Below are 23505 nucleotides of genomic sequence, written 5' to 3' on the forward strand. Positions count from 1 at the left end.
CTTTCCCTGTGTTGTGGATATCACATTGGATTTCATATTTTCCTGTCAGGAAAATGCACTACCTTTAATCCAGTGGCATTAAAAAAGCAAACCTAAGCTTTCTGAAGCTGCCAGCCCAAACCCTGTTATTGTAGAATGTTTTTTTTTTTTGTTGGATGTGTTGGATATTTTTGGCTACTGTAACATTGCATTATTTTCTTCTTTTTTTTTTTTATTAAATACCATTACACATTCAATATAATTTGATGAACTGTAAATCGCTCTGGACAGGACCACCTGCTAAATGAATTAAAAATAAGATTTATATTGATGTGCAACTTAGATGACTGGTTATTGCCCAGACCAGAAGAAAATGCAACTGGGATGTCTCGTTTTCTGTCAACCCCTCTATGGGGCCTTGCGTGGATTTACAAATTATCTGGGCGTGTCTACGAGAGGGATGTCTCGGTCCCTGGTGTCTGTAAAACTAGTTGGAATTTCACCCTGACCAAAATGGCTGACTTTGCGTCCCATTCCGGATCTTTGAGGGATTATCCCCTCTAGTAACTTAATAGGATCTATATGTTAGGACATGTAAATCACGTGAGGTTAAATCCACCAATCTGCGACTAGAAGAGCACCGCTCGAGCGAGAGCTCTCAAACTTCTCAACACTGGACATCTAGAGTGAGACAGGTCGGATGGGCCGGCGGAGTACTACGTGTTGTTTTGAAGAAAGTTGCTCAGACTTTTGATTATCTTTCGGATAATTTGGACGCAAACAATTTTCCATTTTTGGTTACAAGATGATTAAAACTGACATTAGCCGAATTCATGGATACATTTTTAAGTGTCAATGCAGTAAATTGGGTTGACCTAGCACAACGAATGGGTTAGCAAGCTAACATTAGCTAGTTAGCTAATGGTTTTTGGGAGCGATTCGACTATACTTGCCAGCTAAAAGCGAGCTGAAAACATAGTTTGGTTATAGCTTATCAGCTGGGACAATCTTGTTTTTAGTCTGTTATTTTGGTTAACCCCAACTTTATTTCGACTTAATGTGCAGGTGTAGGTATCTACTCTTGAGTACCTGATAAACCTCATAGCCCGCGATAGATAAATCAGCCAGGAGTTAGTTAGCACAGCTAGTTAGCACACAGTCGGTGTGGACTTTTGCTAGTAGTGGAGACCCAACTAGCTCTGTAACGGGGGTTTATTTGTACTCTGCCCGTGTTTGGGCTCAATCAACGCCCATGCTCACAAGTAGCTATATTAATATGGATACGGGTTGTTCATTCAAGCTGGCTTTACTTTACACCTGACCGGCATAACTATCGTAACTGTTTAGGTGTCAACGTTGATCCGCAAATAATATTTCCCTGAGTTGCGACGTGGAAAGTAGCTAACTTTTCTAAGAGGACTTTGGAATACCATGCCTGGACCGTTTTACTCATTTGATATCGCGCTGAACACGAGCATTCCAATGATTTAATCGTTTGATTTTGCATCTACAACTTTGCACCCTATGGTGCGGCTACAGCCACCGAGAAATGGATGTTTCCAAGGCCGGTTTCCCAAACGGTGAGGGGCGGCCGAAAGACACTGGAGAGCATGCCTGGACAGATTCTCCAACCGCCAGAGCTTGGGCGCATTCTGCTCATCTGTCCCGATCGCTGTGGACGGCTGTATTTGCTTACGAAGGCACGGGAGAAGATGAACTTAGTCTGCGGCGGGGGGACGTAGTTGAGGTCCTCTCGAAAGATGCTGCGATCTCCGGAGATGAAGGATGGTGGACGGGTAAAATTAATCATCGCGTCGGGATTTTCCCCGCAAATTATGTTACCTATCAACCGGCTATTTACAGACTTCCCGCCGGTAACACTGTAGGGGTGAGGGAGCGTCCTAGTACTCCGGTACAAATACATTTTGGTGAACTCGTTTTAGAGGAAATAATTGGTGTCGGCGGATTCGGTAAAGTATACAGAGGGACATGGAAGGACCAAGAGGTCGCGGTGAAGGCAGCTCGACATGATCCTGACGCAGACATCACGGCGACCTCGGATGGGGTTAAACAAGAGGCCAAGCTCTTCTCTATGCTTCAACATCCCAATATAATAAAACTTGAAGGTGTTTGTCTCGAGGAGCCAAACCTGTGCTTGGTAATGGAATATGCACGCGGTGGGACTCTTAATCGCGCTTTGACTGGTCGTAGGATACCACCTCACATCCTTGTTAACTGGGCTGTTCAGATCGCAAGGGGCATGCATTACCTGCACGAGGAGGCTATTGTGCCCATTATTCACCGAGACCTGAAATCCAGCAACAGTAAGCAACACATTACTAATACCATATTTTCAAAATAACCTTTCATGACTTTTCAGAACACCTGTTGCATTATATGCAGTTGGCAATTCCTGTCCATAGGATACACCCCTCTGTAACAAATAAATATATGAAGAGGTCGGATCTTATATGGTCCACATTGTCGTCTTTTACTATCACTTAATTAACTATTATTTTGGGTAACCCTATGCAGTGGTTCCCAACCAGGGGTTCTAGGACCCCTGGGAGTACTTGGCTTCTCCACACTAGTGAATTTAATTCAGAGCAGAATTCTGTGGGTGGTACAGTAACTGAAAGGGGTTGGGAACCACTGCATGGACTTTTGCAAGCAGCTGAGCGTTCGCCATCTGCTTGCAGGTCTGTTAGGCGTGAGGCTGATCCCCACAAAACCTGATCCTCTTCAGGGCATGTGAAAACCAGACAGGGCTCTAGAGAAGGATGTGTGTGTGCAGGGGGACCCTCAAGAGGATGTGAAATAAGGTCTATGTTTGCTCAGCTGAGCTCACTATCCCCCCTGAAATGTTCTCAAATAAACCCCTGAGTTATCGAACACTCATCTTCAAACCATGTTTTCAGTTCATGTTCTTCGAGGGCTCAAAGGATAATTGGAGCTATTACTTTAAAATGATGGTCATTTTCCAAACCCACAATCCTTGTGTTGCAAGAACCAACCCACTGAGCCACTGGAAGGCTTAGTAGAGATTCCAGAACTGACTGGTTTTGACTTATGTTCTTATTTGGCCTGTTTTTCTGTCATAAAGAAAAAGGATTTCAAGGTTCAAATATTGGTGTGGCTTTGTTTCCTGTTGAAACCACCTCTGAGACTTTCCACTAAATAATTAATGAAACAGTTTCAGAGTTGACTCTGGCCACGTACATCAGAGTAAGACTTAGCCGCTATATTGTGAAACATGACTCTGGCATAGTGTCCGTTCTGTGGTATGTCGATATAGCGGTGCATGTCTTATCAAGCTTTGATTTCTCTGAAGAGAAATCTCATTGGATAAACGTTTTGCTGCATTTTTGTTTTCACCTGGGAATCCTACACACATCTACATAGTAATGAATGTCGGATGGGTGTGGGCAAACCAAACAAACCTAACCTCTCTTCTTTTTTTTTTTTTTAAACAGCTAATCAGGCAGCATGTGCTAAATGGGACAATAGGAGCACTGCACTGGCCAGAACCCCACCCCCAAGCAGCACCACACTGCTAACACAAGTCTGTGTGTTTATCTTTCCACATTATTTTGACAGACAACACTTATAGCTTGCTGACTTTAATTAGAGAAAAAAAATTACATATTGGTTTAAGGGGGCACCCCCCTCCTGCATAGGGACTAGGCTACATGCTTGTGGTTTCATACTCTTAAACCTGGTATTCAGTATACCACCCACAACTAAGACAAATCATCTGTGGAAAATTGATGTGAAGGTTTGTCTTGGGCTGTGTTGTTCAGTGAAACTTTCTACTTAATTTTTAGCCCTGATCAACGCTGTGTTCACTTAGTACTGCCCACATTGATTGATCAATGATAATCTTAACGGAATATCAAAAGGTCAGTGAAATTGTGTCTTTGTTTCCTAATCTTTTAATACCTTTTCAGTCGAAGGAGGAATGCTGCTAATGAGGGGGCAAAAGCTTAACATAAGTTTGCACAATGGAGTGGTCAAGCACTAGTTGCTAAGGGACCGCAGCCACAAGAATGCACAGACTCCAGTGACTGAAAGCCTTATTTTCATTATATTTAATCTTCTCAGTGGCCGCAACTTCTTTTAAACTAGTTTTTTCCTGCCTGTTTATTGGAGGCTGGGAAGTAGATTGGTACTGTAGGTGAAAGCAGTGTTTTTCATTGAGGCAGTGCAGGGCACACTGAAACTTGGCCTCTTTCCAACCATCATAACACACTTAAATAGTGTGGTTTCGGTAGCATAGATGCAAAGGTTAAAGAATGTCAAGCATTTCGCTCCAGAATGCAAGCACTTGAAATGAAACCGGGGAAACAATGGTGACCTGTTGGAGTGCAGTTTTATCCTTTCTTTCCAAGAAATGTTTACTGTTGTGTCTGGCTCTGAAGTTTACACCCAGGGCCTAAAATGAACCCTTGCCAAATGCGGGTAGATATTGGCATTAGTGGGTAGAATGTTTATTTCCCCTGCCACACTGGTGGGTGGTCACAGGGCAATATATAGTACATGTGTTTCACTTGCTTTTTAGGAGATACTTCAAGTATGAGTTAGCGCTGATAGCGAAACCTGACAGCCATTTTGGCACATCTTGCTGAAGCAATATTGTCATGCATGAGATATGCTGCCAACAAGTGGATGAGAGGGCAATATTTCGGGCATCGGCTGACTTAGCCCTTGGTACATAAACATTTTGTCGGGAGAGGGATGTCAGTACATTGTTGCTAGTAAGATTTGAGGTACATTTGCGATATAATACATTCAGATTTTACAGATTTTGTAAGTTTTATGTAATGTTCCCTGAGGAAGGATTTAATTTTATTTATTAAACATTGTTAGACTGAGATACTGCACCATTAGTGTGTGTATAGCAGCTGTTCTCAACCTAGTTTCTCACGCGGCACCCTGTATGCATATACTTCAGTGTAACGGAGGGTAAATGAGAAACTCAAGTCAACCAGAATTAAGGCAGTTTACATTGTACAGTTGTGTGGCATGACTGAGGAATAAAATAATAAAATTTGGGTTGTGTGGATCAAATAGCCTATTCAACCAACAACCTAGTAATTATTTGACCTAGTAGTTGTTTTTTTCCCTAGGAAAAAATGCTTTTAATAGGCTGAGCATTAAGGGCCGGTTTAACAGACAGACAAGTTCAATAGAAAACTCCATTGAGCTTGTTTCTTTAGTCAAGACGAGGCTTAATCTGTGTCTGCGAAACCGGTCTTAAGTGTTAAAAGTGAACCAAAACATTACAGGACACAACATTCCCACATATTGCTAATGACCAAAATCAAATTAAAAATGCGATTTACATGTTGACTTTGGGAATTAATGACATTAGTTGGATAAGTGCCAATGTTGTTTCAATTAATATTCACAAAGTACTGGATTGAGACAGGGATGTTATTAATTGAATCAACTGTTTTACTCTTTGGTGAGCATTCTAAAATGTTTTTGATATTTATTTATTTGCCTGTCTATCTTTAGAGACTAGTTGTTAGACGAGATGATTAAAAGAGCACTTGAGGTGTGCAAGAGTGGTCAGCTCTTTCTCAAGGAACAAGTAGAGATCTGACAGCATTTTATTTAGTTTTTTTGTTCAGTATTGCCTTGATGTGTGGGTTCTGTTCATTAAATAAAAAAGGTTTTTATGAAAAAAAAGTAGCTTCTGATGATGCATCTAATTTCATGTAATTGAATCATACAAACATTATGTTACAAAAGACTCAATATATGTATGATAAAAATTATACAAATGACATCATAATCAAATACATTTAGTGTAGTAAAGAGGCTTAGGTATTAGGCTTTATCAAGAAAACTGCAACAGAGAAATATAACAAAACAATTGAACACAACAAAAAATGCAGAAAGGCACAATTTAAATTGCAATTTTTAGCAGTTGGCCGGTACCAATTATTAAACGTGTTACTTCTCTAAAAAAGCTGAAGACTTTGTTAATCACACATCACCCATCTCCATTTTTGGTTACTTTGTGAAAGTGTCAGATTTGTTTGTGGGAATGCTCCATGCACTGGGTTTATCTTGTTAACTTGTGTGGATGCATTCAATAACACATGGTAAGGTTTTCAGGTAGATGATTGTCTCTACCTGAAAACACTGCAGTGCATTTTGATGCACTGCAGGTTTTGTGTATAGATTGGTGAAACAAATCAGTTTAATATATTTTAAAATATGGCTATGAAATAACCAAAATATGGAAGAAGTGAAGGGATCTGAATACTTAACGAATGCACTGTGGGATGAATTTACCGTACAAAATGGAAGAAATCCTGAGAAAACTGCCAGGTCAGATTTTGTTTGCTATAGGTCAGGTCTTGCAATTTGCTGTTAATAGACTTAAAAAATATATATATTTGTTGCAAATAAGCAAGTGAAACATTAACATTTTATAAAGCCATGTGTCAGTGTGACTACCCGTCCTTTGTGCACAAGTGGCCGGAAGGAAATTGTTTTTGTTGGGGCGTTAAGGCCTCAGAGGTCCCATATGGCAAATGATGAGACTTTCTTGCTCACCAAATTAATGTATGTAAGCCTGCTTGTGATTGTTTAGGCCTTAGTCTACAGACTGATTGAACAGTCTTAGCTCATTTCATTGGGGGAGATAGAACATAGCTAGGTTTTTCTTGTATTAAGGCTGTGCAAAAAATGACACCCTTGGTAGCTAGTGGTTTAAATATTATACATGTCAATATTTCAACTTATGCTGGTTAAGATTTATTTTGGCTGTAGGACTAAAGATCTCTCTCCACATGCCTGTTGAAAGCATGGTAATTGTTGTGTATGTTGATAAAAAAAAACATATATATTTAAATAGAAGGCTACGATGAGAGCAATATATTGCTTTTGATCAGTGTTTCCCAACCCTGGTCCTCGGGAGCAAAAGGGGTGCATGTTTTAGTTTTTACCCGAGTACTCACACACCTGTTTCAAATGTTACCCTACTATGGAGTTACTTTTGTTTCAATAAGAACAAACAAAAGTATTAGTATTGCAAACAAAATATTTCATATTGAAAGCAAAACATCATAAAAAAATATATATATTCCTAATTAAATCTTTTGAAATGCAAAAACAAATTAATTAAAAATGAATGCAAATAGTTCTTTGAGAGTATTTATTTTTTCTTGATAACGCGATTGTGTTAAAACAATTGTCTTTGGTTTCAGTTATTTTCTATCTTTGGTTACCTGACCCTGGATTTTGCTCTCAATTTCTTTTTTTGCGGTTGCAAGTTTTTTACACACATTTTATGGTGGGCGGGTTTAAGAGAGGAAATGCATCTCCATTGGTCAACCAGACTGCGCAACATCAACAGCTCCAGTTTGTTTACACTGTAGGCTTGTAGCATGTCTACACTGTAGACATGCTATTCTATATTGAACATCATTTGTGTTTCTGCAAGTAAAAAAAGACACGCAGTCGTGCTTTCTGATTCAAATTGCTAGTCGTTTATTTGTTACTCTATGCATACTATGAAAAGTTGCTTTATTAAATATTTATCATATATAAGACCTGTCGATTGTATTCACTGAAAAATCATCTTGTGCACCTATGTTAGATACCTAACAGGCTTAGATGAAATTGGCTAGAAGGCTGATGCATACAAATGACAGTGTGTTATAATTTAGCTAGTTACAATTTTAAGAGGCTTAGCAGACAACATTCGCCAAGTAAATCTGTGGTAAAAAAATAAACAGTTTACAAAACATATATTGAGTCTTGTAACAGTGCTTTATTAGTTGATTGATTTGTCATGTCATGGCAACCAATCTGCACAACTAACCATTACACTATCTTCAAATGTTACACTCAAACTCATTATTAATATTACATTCACACACACAAGGTTATTCCTACAGTATACCTGGAGATCTATGATTGAGACTTTCCTACCGGTAACACAGTTCTTGTGTTCAAGAAAAAGGCTACAAAGTGTTTCCAACACTTATGTATTTAACCAGGAAAGGCTAATTGAGATAAAAAGGAGCATTTTAAGGAGCATCCTTGCCAAGATAGGCAGCAGCAAGTTTAAGTGTTAAGAATAAAAAATAGACAACATAAAACAAATATAAGCCATCATAATAAAAAATATACATTACATTGGAAGAATCTTAAGAGCAGAAAAAATCTGTATAGTAATTACATTTGCAAATAAACCTTATTGCTAGGGGATTGTAAAAAAAAAAAAAGAAAAAGGGACTGTCCATTCGACACAGTTCAGTGATAATACAGTGGATATAAAAGTCTACACACCCCTGTTAAAATGCCAGGTTATTGTAAGGTTTTTATTTTTCATTTTCCCCCCTCGAAGATTTCAGTTTGTTTTTCAATTGAATTGTTTACATTATAGGTCACATTGAAAAACCTGGCGTTTTAACAGGGGTGAGTAGACTTTTTATATCCACTGTAGATCATTCTGCCCACCCTTTCCTCATCAATACAGTTAGAAATATACTATACATAATAATATTGGAAACAAAGTTCCTCCTGCTGCTGAGTTGTTCCACAACCATGGAGCCAAAGCCACATGTGATAAAAACACAAATTATTTTAAAAGGGTACAGTGGATAGTGGAAACCTAAAACAGAGGGTCAGTGTAAAACTAACACTGTTTCTCTGTTCACATGAACAGTATGCCGCAATTTGTAGTCATTTTGAGTAGTTGAATGACTTGTCGTAACACAGGAACAGATTTGCTGTCCATCCAGACTAGTCCACACTTTGACAGGGTGATGAATCAGGACACAACTCATAATCCTTAACCAGTAAGTGTAAAGGCTGGTTGGCTAGCTACTAACTATTGAACCTTTTCTTATCCGAAATGAAAAAATGTGCACACATAAACAATTATTAGGCAAATATATCCGGGCTTTAGTGAACATACTGACACGCTTATTTCACGTGCATCCACTCAAACATATGCTATGGTGCATGGAACTATCTACCTATTAATGTAGCACGCCTACAACGTAAATGGAATGGAGCTGTTGATGTTGCACAGTCTGGTTGACCAATGGAGATGCATTTCCTCTCTTAAACCCGCCCAGCGTGGAATTTGTGTCAAAAACTCGCAACCGTACAAAACGAAAAAACAGGGCAACGTTACCGAATATAGAAAAAAAACTGAAGCCAAAAACATTTGTTTTAACCCAATCGCGTTATCAAGAAAAAATATTCCCTCTCAAAGAATTATTTGCATTCATTTTCAATTTGTTTTCACATTTCAAAAGATTTAATATATATTTTTGATCTCAATGCTTTTCAGTTGATGATTTGCTTTCAACATTATTTTGTTTGCAATACTAATACTTTTGTTCTTATTGAAACAAAAGTAACTCCATACCCTACCACCTACACACTTGATTGACATAATCAAACTATCATCAAGTCTTTCATTTGGATCAGGTGTGTGAGTACTAGGGCAAAAAGTAAAACGTGCACCTCTTTGGGTCCCGAGGACCAGGATTGGGAAACACTGCTTTAGATAAACTGTAACTCAACTTACAACCTCTAAAACAGGTCTGCCCAACCCTGTTCCTGGAGGTCTACCATTCTGTCGGTTTTCTCTCCAATGCCAGTAGTGAATAACCTGATTAAGCATTTTATCTAGCAAATTATTAGATCAGGTGTGCTCAGTTTTGGTTGGAGAGATAACCTACAGGATGGTAGCTCCCCAGGAACAGGATTGGACCGACCTACTCTGAAGTTAGTGACCCTTTACCTTTCTGTTCTTGACAGAAACAAACAGGGTCAATATTAACACATTTTGATAAGGTTTTAATCAGTGATTTCCCAGCCCTAATGATGCAATTTATGATACTGGAAAGGTTCTCGCATGCACCTGCTGCTGTATTGAGAGACAGAATAGGCCCTACTTCTTCAAAATCTGGATCCAGACAAAGTTTCCCCGAAAGAACATCTCACTATCTTTAATCATTGTTTGGACCCAGTCCCATCAAGCAACACATAAGTTGCTAAGTCTACATGGCTGTTACCGGTTGTTCATACTGAAAATAAAAATGTTGGTTTGTCTGGTACAATTGGTTGGTTTTGTCTAATTGTATTAATTTGGTATATGTTAGTCCTTGTTGAGTCTGCTCTGCTGTAGCTGTAATTGAGGACAGCGCCAACTGGCCCATTGGGGGAACATTTGACTGTGTGTGCAACTAGTTGGCTTACAAGGGAAAGAACTGTTGAAACAGAAATGCGGGCATCTCAGAAGATCAGTACAGAACCATCAGAAACATGAACCTGCAAATGTTGAACATGGCCCATGGAATATCTGCTGTTCTACTCTGCCTGAAAAGGCATAGTGTATTTTGTTTTGCGTCAACTGTTTAAGGACTAGGACTTTGGGCTGTCATATTGAAAGTAATTTGGTATTATTTGTTACAGTAGTTGGAAACTTGCAATTGACCACTTAGTGGATAAGCGTAAATAAAGCCATAAAGCCAAGTTCTTCTACTTTACTGAAATAGGAAATTGGGGTGTTTCCCACTGTTGACTTTGCACTTTCACTTCAGTGAAAATAAATCAACAACACTCCATTAGGAAGAATGACAATCACTTAATGTAGAAGTCCCTTGTTAAGGACATTCATCCTCATTTCTGGATTGGATTTGGCCATGGTGAGGAAATCAAGGAGTTCCCAGAAAGTCGTTTTAAAGGTCAGGACATTCATTTATTTTTCTTCACCTAATTTGTTGCTGATGCAATGGTTTTTCATTGTACATTTAACTAAATCGATAATTTTTCTTAGGGTTTGGTAGCTAATGTGTGCTTACTGATTAAACTCATTATTTTGATTTCGCAAATTATTGTAGGCTTGTTACCTTTTTGTGCCAGCTTCGCCCACCTAGGGCGCATGGCAATGCAAAACCAATTTGGTCAAAGGTAGGCTGCATCAAGATAATTCACTAAACCAAGGGTCTTAGTTTGATTTTCCTATAGTACGTAGCCAATTGCTGTGTCACTTAGTTGCAAGATCTTTGTACTTCTAACATTTTACATTTTAGTAATTTAACAGACAATCTAATCCAAAGCATCTTAAAGTAAGTGCTAGACAGCTAGGTGAAACAACTGTATAGTTTACTGTTTAGTGCTTTCTAATCAATTAATTAGTTATTTGCAAAGGTCAGTTGCTGGAAATAAGACCATCCAAATAATAAACATAAAACATGGTTTGCCATTCCATACAGCATTTCTTTTAAATCCGTTCTAAAAGCTTTGACAATAGCAAGGTATTTAGAAAGGTAAAAAGCAGAAAAAATCTGTTGAATATTTTGATCCCCCCCAACCTTTGACCCCATAACTGCTATGGGTAAGAGCACGGCTACATTGATTTAAGACAAGTGAAAATGTAGAGAGATCAAGCGTATGGCCGCTTGAGATTTTCTTTTAAAGCTATAGCCATTCATGGGCGGTAATGAGAACTGTAACATTGATGGACCCTTCAAAAAAGTTGTTGAATTACAAATATTGCTTTTATTCTTCTCAGGCTACCTCTTAGATAATCGGATTACGATACAGAGTTTGAATAATCCAAAAGTTGTTAATTATCATGTATACAGTGAATCTTTCATCAGTGGACATTGTGTATCCTTCCCTGGAATGGAATGAGACGATTGTCCTTCTAAACTGACATAGCTGTTTACCATATTGGTGCTATTTTGGTCCACAGTGTTTTTGTCATATTGAGCTACAGATTAGGTTTGCACAATTAATTGAATGGTGATCAGAATTGTTATATTGACAGGTACAATATCTAAATCACCAATTTTTCGAGTTAATCTTTCGTCAAGTATGACAAGTCTTCAGTCTGTCATAATGTTTTCATATGGGTTCTCCATGGTGCCATTGTCTTAGTGTTATTGTATTTTCATAGTTTTACTTTCATACCTGGACTAATCCATAAATGGTATGCAGATGCACTTGCAGGCTGTGCAAAATTGACCTGGAATGTGACCGACGTAAGATTTATTTTGCACAAGACAAAGCCCTGATTTCATCAGTTCCCAGAATATGTTGGCTACTACCTCTATGGTCTCATTTTTTAAAATAATGTTATCTACGCTGTTAACAAGTGTTTGAAAATGACAATTCTTAATTGCAATATCTGGCAAGAGAAAATATGATTCAATATTTTAACCATATGTTGCTGCCTCCTCCAGATGTGTAATGTTGTGAGCTTCTTTGTCACCCTCCCACTTGGCAAGTCTGTGACTGAGCTGACAGTGGTGTCAAGGTCTTTTTGGTGGGCTTATCTACTGTAGGCTCTGTTTTGGAGTATTATTAACTATCAACACTTAGGGCATGGGAAAGTAAAAAGGTCCTCCCATCAGAGTGAAATATGTGTTTGGTCTTTAGATAAAGGCTTTTTATTTGTTTGGGTATGTTGACTGGTGTGGAGGTGGAGGAGTCAAGGACAACATGAGCTGCTATCTGGCTTTCTGAGAACCGCCCCCTGTCTCGAAGGCTGCTACACATTGTCTTTTATCATGGCCTGAATGGCACTGTTAGTAGGTTGTTAATTAGCAGGGGGAATCACACTGGCAGTGGCCTAACCTCTAGCTATGATTTGGCCACATTAGGTATTAACCATTTAATGTAGTGTATGTATACAGTGTAACCTACTGTATGCTATCAGGATAAATGCATTCCATCTATTATAATGCTGCCACATTCTCTCCTGAGAATGATTAAAACATGTTTTAACCCCTTGGGGATTATGTTGTGTCACCAAATTCCTAACCCAACCTCCACTTTTTCCTGCTTTTCCATAGTTTTATTACATGAAAAAATAGAAAACGATGACATTGGCAGGAAAACCTTGAAGATCACAGACTTTGGCCTGGCCAGAGAGTGGCACAACACCACCAAGATGAGTGCTGCTGGAACGTACTCCTGGATGGCTCCCGAAGTCATCAAGTCATCCCTCTTCTCCAAAGGCAGTGATGTCTGGAGGTGAGATGGACAGCATGCCCCTCTGCCTGGTCCAAACAAATGACCCATGTCTGACTGGAATCCTTCAGCTTTTAAAGAGGATTTGGGGAAAAGTGACCCACATGTTAAACTTCATTTTTATATGCTCAGAGACATTTGTCCCTACATATTAACAAAAATAAGTGCACTCATTATTATTTTGTTAAAACCGAAGCGGTTCTATTTGGTACATTCTGTATTACGTCAATGTTCAATATAGCCTACAGTACCTCTACACTGCTTATTACAATCTGCTGTGCCAAGAGATTATGTTAATTACATGAAAAATGATGACTGGCTTGGTGCTTAATCTAAACAGGATAATTCTTGTTTGCTCTATACGGGTAAACAACACTTTACTGTCATTCTTTAGTATCCAACAGAGCCATATATTTAGAATATAAATGTTTTTCGACAAGTCCATTATTAAACACTGCAGTCCTTTCTATACAGCAGTTCTAAGCACAACCAATCAGTGTTTAGACAATGTGAATCTAAGGGTTATGTGATTAAATCGTGTTCTGGCAATGTTGTGCTCACTCTCTGTGTTCTCTGTCCTAGTTATGGAGTCCTGTTATGGGAGCTGCTGACAGGAGAGGTGCCCTATCGTGGAATTGATGGTCTGGCTGTGGCCTATGGGGTGGCTGTCAACAAGTTAACACTCCCCATTCCATCCACCTGCCCGGAACCTTTCGCCAAACTCATGGAAGGTACAGGCACCAAGTCGCATCGTCCGCCCACGTTTTTAAGTACATTAACTGGAGGATAAACAGAACGTGTTTCACCATCACACGACTAAATACCAGTGTCGATGTTCGGTCAGAGTTCTAGAATGTTGATCTTAGTGTCACCGTGTTCCGTGTTTCAGAGTGCTGGGAACAGGACCCCCATATCCGGCCATCGTTTGCCTCCATCCTGGAACAGTTGACAGCCATAGAGGAGGCAGTGATGGCCACCATGCCCCAAGACTCCTTCCACTCCATGCAGGAGGACTGGAGGGTGGAGATCCAGGAGATGTTTGACGAGCTCAGGACAAAAGAGAAGGTAAAGTCTCTCCACGGATGCTCTCATTCTGATTGGCGTTTACCGTTCCTGTCACCGTTAACGTCACAGCATTAGGCCTGCACATCGAACATAGACATTGTGGAGTACATTTGCTCTGTTAAAAACCTATACAACATTTTATCTTTTGTTTACCCTTTGTCATTTCATGAAGTGGATAAGCTGTACAGCTAGCTAAACCTCCGGTAGGAACCCAGTGTGGAACACCAACCTCGTGTGGAGCATATGGTTAGCAGAACATGGAAGGCAACGAGAACCTGTAGTTAAGGGAGTGCTTTGATCGACGTTCATTTTAATTGGTTACTTTCTGCAGACGGGCTAATCATGTATTTAACAAAGCAACCTATTAGCATTGAGATGGTTTTTAAGTATTTCCCCTTGTTAATACGATAAGCTGCTTCCCTTCTTAATTCCCTTCTCTTCTATCAAACTGGATTTGTAATTGCTGTGTTGAAAATGCGCTTTCCCTGCAAATTCAGCTGAATCTATAGGCAGCAAACTTGGCAAATATGTGAAACATCATCCAGGGATAATCTAGCATGTTATTTCTTTGTGTCATTTTCCCATACTAGACTGCGTCAGTCGTGAGCCTGTCTCAAGGCAAAAACACACAGGAGGCGAGCGTTGACGTCGTTATTATTGTATGTCATTTCCAAATTGCACATGTTGGTCTTTGTTTACCTACATTTAACTAGCTTTCCAAAAGCATATGTGTTAGCTGTGTTCTCATAATATAATCAGCTTGACTGACCAACATTGTTGTTTTACTTTAGAAAATATTGGGTTAAGAAAAACCCTTTAAAAGGCATTTATGAAGAACAACATTTCGTTTTTGTCTAATTATAACATACACAACCTATAGTTTCTGCTTTTTAACTATAAAGTTTGCAGTTGATTTAAATATTTTGGTCAATACAATGTACTATATTTTAAATAATGTTTTCTTAGTATAGGGAAGATCACGTTACATGGGAAATTCTTCTAATTATTTTTCTACAAAGAACCACTCCAATCCTGAGGTCTACCAGATAACAAACAATGCACTTTTAATATTGGCTCTGACAACTATTCACACTAAGTATCTTTTTACCTACATATTTTTCACTATTTCAGATATAACCGTGCACACACTATTTTCTATCAGTGTGTCAGCATATTTGACCAGAGTTGGGCTCATAGATGCAAGAAAAACAGACCTGGTTTCTAAATGTACACACTAATACACCTTTGACCGGGTTGTGGCCTGTTGGTTGTCTGTCATTCACTCTCAGCCAATCAAACTCCAGAGTCAGCACATATGTGTGCGTGTTATTTAGCCTTTAGATGATAAACCATGTAACAGTATCACAGACCGTTATGTTTTTCTACAGCTGAAGTTTGAGTTTGTACATGATGTTTGACGTTAACAGTCTGTTTTCAGGGACCACACTTCTGAACATAGGCATGTAGGTGAGGTTCCCTGCTTGCTTAACCTATAAAGCCACATTTTGAGTGACAACATAAGGCTATTGTTTCAGTTGTTTTTGTAGACACTGAAAAAAGACTTTTCTACCGAACAAGTTGCAACATGCGTGTTGTTCTCCCTTTAGTGGGTCTGTGAAGAAATCATTCATGAGTGATCATTCCATTCTCTTGAGAGCAGCCAAAACAAGAAAACTACAAAATGCTGCCCTTGATATGTGAATCATTCATAATAAACCAACTGACTTCGTTAAGCTTAGTTTGAAACCTAGCCGACAATCGAGTATTCGCAGCCTCTTACCCGTCAAAGGCCTCTTACCACTCTGGATGTGCTTCAGCAACAGACGGCCCCCCCTTCAGCTTGGGATCTTTTGGCTTAGTCATTGCCTCCACATGCAAAGTTCCATGAAGCCAGTAGAGATTTACACCCTGTGTGTGTTAAAGCAGCTCTCATCCCAGGGCTCGGCTCCAGGCCCGGCAGCAGGGAAGCAGGCAGAATGAGCCTGGCTGCTATTGTCACTGCAAACAGAGAGCCTTGGACTGCCCTGTGGACTGATTGGCTGGACAGGTCACACTAGCCTAAAGCTAATGGCGGGGTGGGCGTTTCTTCTCTTGGTTGTGTACTCTAACCTGCGAGAGATCCTGGTTCTTCCATAAGACCTGGCGTGCTCATGTGGAGAATGGAAACGTCTGGCCTCGGGCCACCAAATCTCCACTTTGTACGCCCCACCCTAATCAGAAAAAACATTGCTAGTAAAAAAAACCTCCGCCTGGGGCACCACCTCCCCGGGACGGGGCAGCAAGGAGACCAAAGTCCCCCCACCACATATCAAGTGACGTCTTCAGTCTCTGATGTCCTGTGACTTTTATCTGCTCTGTTATTGGACGATACAAGCTGCAATGCTGTTTAGGATGACTAGTTTTCCTCTGTAACTTGTGTGTATGGCCTTGTAGGCCCGGACGGGGACAGCCTTCGTTTCCCTGCCGTCTGACCCTCCTCCACGTGTTCCTTTCCTCCTGCAGGAGCTGCGCTCACGGGAGGAGGAGCTGACGCGCGCGGCTCTCCAGCAGAAGTCCCACGAGGAGCTGCTGAAGAGGAGGGAGCAGCAGCTGGCCGAGAGGGAGATCAACGTGCTGGAGAGGGAGCTCAACATCCTCATCTTCCAGCTCAACAAGGACAAGCCCAACGTCAAGAAGAGGAAGGGCAAGTTCAAACGCAGCCGCCTCAAACTCAAGGATGGCAACCGCATCAGCCTGCCCTCAGGTGGGTGTCCCTGACCGCGGAGAACCGGGTTCCTCGTCCACATTGCTCCTAGAGCTGAACGAGTGACTAGAGATGCCTCTCTGGAACCTGTGTGTTTTTCTTCAGACTTCCAGCACAAGATCACCGTGCAGGCCTCGCCCTCCATGGAGAAGAGGAGGAGCCTGAACAGCTCCAGCTCCAGCCCCCCCAGCAGCCCCACACTCATACCCCGCCTCCGGGCCATACAGCGTGAGTTCACCTCAGACACTCCCCTTTACGGCTTTTAACGCGGGAACGTGACGCATCCGGGTCACGCCTAAACAGTGTCAGATCACGCATGTGCGTCACGAACGGGTAAGCTTCCCTATCCAACCTCTGTTCTGGTTCTGCGTGAATGTTTTCTCTCTCCAGTGTGTGCCCGCGTTGATAGTATCCGCAGGGACGGTATGTATGTGTACCATCAGGAGGTGGATATCACGAGCGAGAGCCAGCCCTCTACTCGGTTTAAAAAGAAAGGCAGGCAACTGTGGTTGGCCACTTGTTTGTGGGCTCTGGCTAACACGCTTTCTCAACAGCATAGGCTCTAACAAAGAACTACCTGCCGGCTACTGAGACCACTTAATAAATTCTGGTCTTTGTTCATTTTGATTTTAGAAAACGTCCCGTTGGTGTTTCAGGGTACTACTGCTACTAATATGGATTTGGTTTCAAGTAAAGAACATTTTGGGATGCATTAAAGTCATTCGTGACATGTATAATGTTTGATTACAAAAGGTGTTCTCTATTCATTTGCAACCCAAAGTGTTCTTCAAATATTGACAGATCAATAAACCTAGTGTTTAATTTCCTAAGCAGCGTTGGGCTGCAGTGATTTCCTCAATAATTTCAGATTTTGGTGGAGGGTAGAGATTGTCTTCTGAAAATATCTAGACTTTAATTTGCTACATGTGGTTTAAGACGAAGACATCACAGACATTTGGTCTTGGAGTTCCTTGCCTGGAATTGATTCCTAGTATTAATATTCCCTCATCCGTCACAGTAACCCTGGATGAGAGCAACAGAACATGGGGACGAAGCACCATCTACAAGGAGGAGTTTGATGACGTCAAGAAGGGGATTAAGAAGAAGGGGCGAACGTGGGGTCCGAGCTCTGTCCAGACCAAGGAGCGAGGAACCTGTGCTGAAAGGTAAACAGCGTTAGCTATTCTTCATTCAGGATGTCTTACATGTTGCTCGTGTGGTGTTGTTTGATGAAACTGCCCCCCGGCAGAGTGAGGCCCTTGTCTGATGGAAGCAACCCGTGGTCCACCAGTCTGGTGAAGTCCGTTCCATTGGCTGCCTTGTTCGCAGAGCAGCAAGGTGAGGCAAAACGTCTTCTAACATAATCAAATATATAACGCACCAGCGCTCCTCGTTTTGGAGGCCTTGTCATAAGCCTGCCAGTTACTTTGTCTCCGTCTAGCAGGGGCCGATAAAGACGAGACATCGTCGCCGGACTGCTCGGACAACACCAAACCAAAGCAACTCAAGTTTCCCAATCAGGTGTACATCGATCTACCTCTGTGGAAGGACGAGCAGCAGCAGCTGGGAGGGGGTGAGGGGGCGGCCATGGGCTGCTCTGGGGAGAGCCTGGAGGACCCCACAACCACCTCCACCAGTTCCGCCAGCACCACCCCGCAGCACACCCCCACCAACAGCCTGAAGAGGGCCTCGACTCGCCGGCGGACAGACGCCGTGCTCTACGGCTGCGCCTCCATGCTGGCCTCGGTGGCCCTGGGTTTCGACCTGCGCGACGCGCTCAAGGCCCCGCCGGCGGACGACCCTGAGCTCACGCCCGGCGCCGAGAAGGAGAGGAAGAAGAAGGAGGGACTGTTTCAGCGGGCCGCGCGCTTCCGGCGTAGCACAAGCCCCCCCGGGGGTCGCTCGTCCCGGAAGGAGGAGGCAGCCCAGGTCTGGGCCGCAGCTCCCCCAGGCCCCGTCAACCTCACGGCCATGTCCGCCATCTCCGAGTGCAACTCCACCAGGTGCCTCCTGCAGGCTGACCCGGACGGGCCTCAACCCAGCCCTGTGAAAGAGGAGGCTCCCATCGGCCTGTCGGACGCCAGGCTACAGCCCGGCAGCAGCTCCTGTTCCCACAGTCCGAAGGGGCCCGACAACAGAAATCCTGCTAAGGCTGAGCCTCGCCCACTCTCCCAGACCGCTCCAGAGCGGACACCGCGTCAGACCATGAGCTCTCGTCTCCGGACTAAGAAGTCTGCCTTCATTCAGAACAGTAAGTGAAATTGACTGTGGTTGACACACAGAGACACATACATGCCTTCCAGTAGTGGTCCGTTTGATCCTGTATAATCTCGGTTAACCAATGGCTGGTCTTCCATAGTTGTTCTGGGCCCACATGAACCAGATAAAAAAGCTCCACCCCCCTCTCTGAAATTGATCTGCAAAACCGAGATTTGTCTGAGACATTAGAAACAAGGCTGCTTGTTGTCCCAGCCAACTGTTTACCTAGTCGCCACACAAGAGATTATATAATGTTAAGTGACACTCCTCCAAGAACGGATGCCTGGAAACTGACTTTGCTGCTATTTCTCCCCAGCAAACGGCTCTCACAATACCTCATTGGGACAGTCACCCACCACGACCTTTCAGAAGAAGAAGTCGGACAGGGAGAATACCCCTGAGAAAGCAGCCTGCGGCGAGACCATCTCCACCAGGCCCCGGCCTCTGTCCCTGCGCAGCAAACCCCACTCCTGGGGTCTTCTGAGGGGCCGCAACAAGAGCTACTCTCTGGGCCACTACTCTGGAGAGAAGAGTGCCAGGAACCTCAACATTGTCCTGTCCTCTACCGAGGTGAAGGTGGGTTGCTCCCTGCTGGACATGGACACAGAAGGCCAGAAACGGGACTGTACCGTGCCCCTGTGCCGAATCCAGAGTGGACCCAGTCGCCCCTCAGTCTTCCAACTGGAGAAGAAGTTCTTGTCATAGTAGCAGAGCACAATCTTTGACTTCAATGTGTGAGTCGGAATCCACAACTCCTATGTTATTCCAGGGAATTCTACCGCCCTCCCTCCGTTTAACCCCAACTGTGGGCCACTGCTGCTGGAATTTTCTTTCCACAAGACCTGTGCTTTTTCTATTTATATCTGTATATTTTGATAGGTAATTTAATATTGAAAATCATGTTTTGCCTAGCATCAGGTAGATTGATCAACGAAGGAAGACATTGTTTTGTTGTTGCAGAAATGTTAACATTTTTGTTCATGTACATGGATTTTGGAAGTTACATGGAAGTTACAAAATCATGTGTATGTAAAAATGTTCATGTTAATGTGCTTTTGTCTGTAAATATTGTTTTCCATTTTGATTTAATGCTGGTAATATTTTTGTATTTTATGAACTGTTTTTATTTGACCACAGTGATACCACAGTGTTTATTGTGAAGTAATGTCTAATGTCGAAGAGTTATTATTGAATGTCCAAGGGCTGATCTGTTGACTTCTCTCTGGAAGTCATCAAGTGGCTCAACTGACAGATTTAGAGCAACTGTGCTACCAACAACTCTAGTGATCTCTGTCTCTACACTGAAACACTAAGCCAAGCCTGGTCAGTCTCTACAACTTCACTATACCTACTTACCCAACGTGTTTTGAAGAACAATGAGATAACTATGTACATGTAGGGTGAGTAGTGTGTAAATGGGAAAACCTTTGAATTATTATGAAAATGGAACACGTGCAAAGATTTCCATTTTATAGCTTAGTTGTCACATTTAGCAAATGTTCCCATTTTCACAATTCTCACCCTAGTGTTTATTTGGCTTATCATGCATTCCTTTTTTGAATTACAGTATTGATTACAATTAACCTTTAGTCATATAGACAAGAGGCCTGTAGATTAAATTACATTTTGAAGAAAATGTGCTCCAATAGGTCCTCTTGTTTGAGTCACTGTTAAATGCTGTATTTAAGCTTTTTATGTTCACATGAAAATAATAGCTGTCAGAATCTGCCTGTTTGTAGATGCGCCAGACAAGAGGTGTCAAACCGGTTCCATGGAGGGCCGAGTGTGTGCTGGTTTTTGGTTTTTCATTTCAAATGAGACCAAATAAAACCAGGTGAAGGAAGATCTTAACCAATTAGTAACCTATTTTACCAATGAAGCACAAGGTGAGCGTGAAAACCTGCAGACACTCAGCCCTCCGTGGAACCAGTTTGACACCTCTGCACTAGACTGTCCAAGTTATTGTCTGAACAGTACCCAGCTAGGTCTGATTGAGTAAAACTGTCCAGTAAATATCCAATGTAATGTTTTAATGAAAGAATACTGTTTACAAAGAATACTGAATGTTAAATCATCTCCCTTGTTATAGTACTCTTTAAACCATTAGCACTTTGTCTTTATTTAAAACAACATTCCCAGGGGTTCATAGTCACCTGTTGAAGTCAGTAAAACTGGAACAATACCTCTTTTAACACTGCCTTTGAGATCAAATCACATCAATGTCATGGTTTGAGCATGTCTAGGACCTTGGCTATTTCCTGAAATGTTGTGCCTGCCATTAATTCAACACATTTAATAGGCTTTTGCCTTCTACCTTTTTTATTAGCATTGTGTTAGCTATGTTTGGGGAGTTGAAGGGGACAACAGATTGAGATGATACAATACATTTATAGATCTGTTATTTTATTTCTGCTTTGTACTGTCTTAAGTTATCCCCATATTTTAGTTGAATACAGCAGTATTGACATCAACCTTCTTACTGTCACCAAAACAACTTCCAAAATGGATTCCTCATTAAGAAAATACATATTTGAACCGGAGTGAATCTTCACAAACCCTCTATGTTTTTCTGGAAGTGTATGTCTCAAGTCAACCAAACAAATCAAATTCCGTACCTTTTGCACTGTACTGTGTATTATCTGGAAATGAAAAGTAAGACACCTCGTATTTGTTGTCTTAGGATGTTGAGACCCGTATGTAATACAGTAAAAAAAATTGTGAAACGCTATTCTCTGAAATGTCTCATGTCTTACATTGATCGTACTGTAGGAAGCAAATATTATTTTGCCATCACACAAGTTGACAGGTTATCAAAAGCAATAGTCTGTGGACCAATGACTGCAATAGGGCTGTAGAGTTAATTGTTATGAGAACCAGCCACCCAGTGCCTAACCACTTCAAACTGACTCCTCTGTGTAATAAGTTGTAAGTTGCTGACTAGGTGATGACCATATCACGCCTCTGTGGAGGAATATGTAAGTTGATAGTGAAGTCTCATATTGCATGGCTCATGGTAATAACAGTTTACTAGAGCACAATGAGACTAGGCTAGTTAGATAATGTTGATAAAGCACAATCATTCCTCTCCATGCGTGAGATATTCAGACTTTCAGTGCACTTAGTGCTTGTGTAGTTTGAGTGGAAATGCACTCAACATGCTATTAAGATGGACTGGAAGGAGATATGCTGTTGATCTGCAATCTCTTTATTGAAGACGGGCAAAACAAAACTGTCTCATGTGTTACGAAAACTTTCACCAAAGCTCAAAGTTGCTCATTATTCATGAGACAAATTCTTTTCATACTGTATTTTTAACCAGCAGCTTGGTTTGTGAAATTATGTAAAAGTCAAATTGACACGTATTTTATAAAAAGAAAGTTGATTTCTTACATTGTAACCCATTGTACATTATTTTATCTATGTATTCTAAATTTATCTGTGTCTTAGTGTATGTATTCTAGTTTTATCTGTGACTTAGTATATGTTTTCTAGTTTCATCTGTGACTTAGTATATGTTTTCTAGTTTTTGTTTTGAATCTCCTGTATTAAGTTTTAGGGAATAGAATTTGATAGCCCTTGAAGGTGAATACATTATAATAGATTTTTTCCTTCTTAAGTTAAATCACTAAACAAAAAATGCAAATGTATGATTTATAAAAACTAAAAATCCCATTATAAATGTATTACATTTACCACAGATTTCATGGTTATTTCCTTTACAAAAACCCTTGGCCTTCTGTTACAAATGAATTGGAAACAATCAATGTCTGAGCATAGAACGTGTCATTTCCCTAAATTATGCAGGGTTGATACTACTGTTGTTGTGTGCATGAGACTAAATAATAGAATGTGAAATATATATATATATATATATATATATATATATATATATATATATATATATAAATGTGATTTTGTCCCTGGCGTTGCTCCATGTAGGTTGATGGAAACCAAATGGACTTGATCTTCACACAAACATTGGATTCATTATAAGACCTGAATCTGATATTGCAATTTATGAATTGTAGATTTTAATTGTTGTCTGAGATGACTCTTGTAAAAGTTAAACTGTTGGATTTTTTTTCAAATTATGAGTATACAGCAAAGTTTATTGATGTCCCTTGTGTAAATCAACCTAAATAAAGATCTTCTCAAGGATAATTTTGTTGAAGCAAAAATGTGCAGATTTTATTTGTGACCATGTAATAAGTAATTTACAAAAAAATCATTTCACATTAATAAGCGAAGACAACCACATAATTCAGTCATTAAAAACAACACTACCGTTCAAAAGTTCGGGTTCACTTAGAAATGTTCTTGTTTTTTAAAATGAAAAGCGAATGTTTAGTCCACTAAAATAACATCAAATTGATCAGACATAGTGTTGACATTGTTAATATAGTAAATGTCTAGCTGGAAACGTCTGATTTTCAATGGACTATCAA

At 40.8% G+C, this 23505-nt stretch overlaps 1 protein-coding gene across 2 annotated transcripts; it reads left to right on the forward strand.

The window, feature by feature from the left end:
• Positions 1-491: 491 nt before the first annotated feature.
• On the forward strand, positions 492-22273 carry map3k21 (mitogen-activated protein kinase kinase kinase 21). 2 transcript variants are annotated; one of them, XM_010888731.4, is made up of 10 exons: positions 492-2303; positions 12816-12996; positions 13576-13724; positions 13883-14058; positions 16561-16801; positions 16907-17029; positions 17820-17967; positions 18051-18139; positions 18243-19052; positions 19377-22273. In XM_010888731.4, the coding sequence occupies exons 1-10, from the start codon at positions 1529-1531 to the stop codon at positions 19763-19765; spliced, it is 3081 nt and encodes a 1026-aa protein (XP_010887033.2). In that variant the 5' UTR covers positions 492-1528; the 3' UTR covers positions 19766-22273. The 2 variants fall into 2 exon arrangements, with proteins under 2 accessions (XP_010887033.2, XP_012989290.2); XM_013133836.3 differs by having other exon boundaries at positions 18246-19052.
• The last annotated feature ends 1232 nt before the right edge of the window (positions 22274-23505 follow it).

Source organism: Esox lucius, chromosome 5 (genome assembly GCF_011004845.1).
Source record: "Esox lucius isolate fEsoLuc1 chromosome 5, fEsoLuc1.pri, whole genome shotgun sequence".
Classification (NCBI taxonomy): Eukaryota; Metazoa; Chordata; class Actinopteri; order Esociformes; family Esocidae; genus Esox; species Esox lucius.

Coding starts and splice junctions, on each gene's coding strand:
- map3k21 (XM_010888731.4), top strand. CDS start 1,529: ATGGATGTTTCCAAGGCCGGTTTCCCAAACGGTGAGGGGCGGCCGAAA. Junction 14,059..16,560: donor AGCTCAGGACAAAAGAGAAG/GTAAAGTCTCTC, acceptor TTCCTCCTGCAG/GAGCTGCGCTCACGGGAGGA. Junction 19,053..19,376: donor GTCTGCCTTCATTCAGAACA/GTAAGTGAAATT, acceptor ATTTCTCCCCAG/CAAACGGCTCTCACAATACC.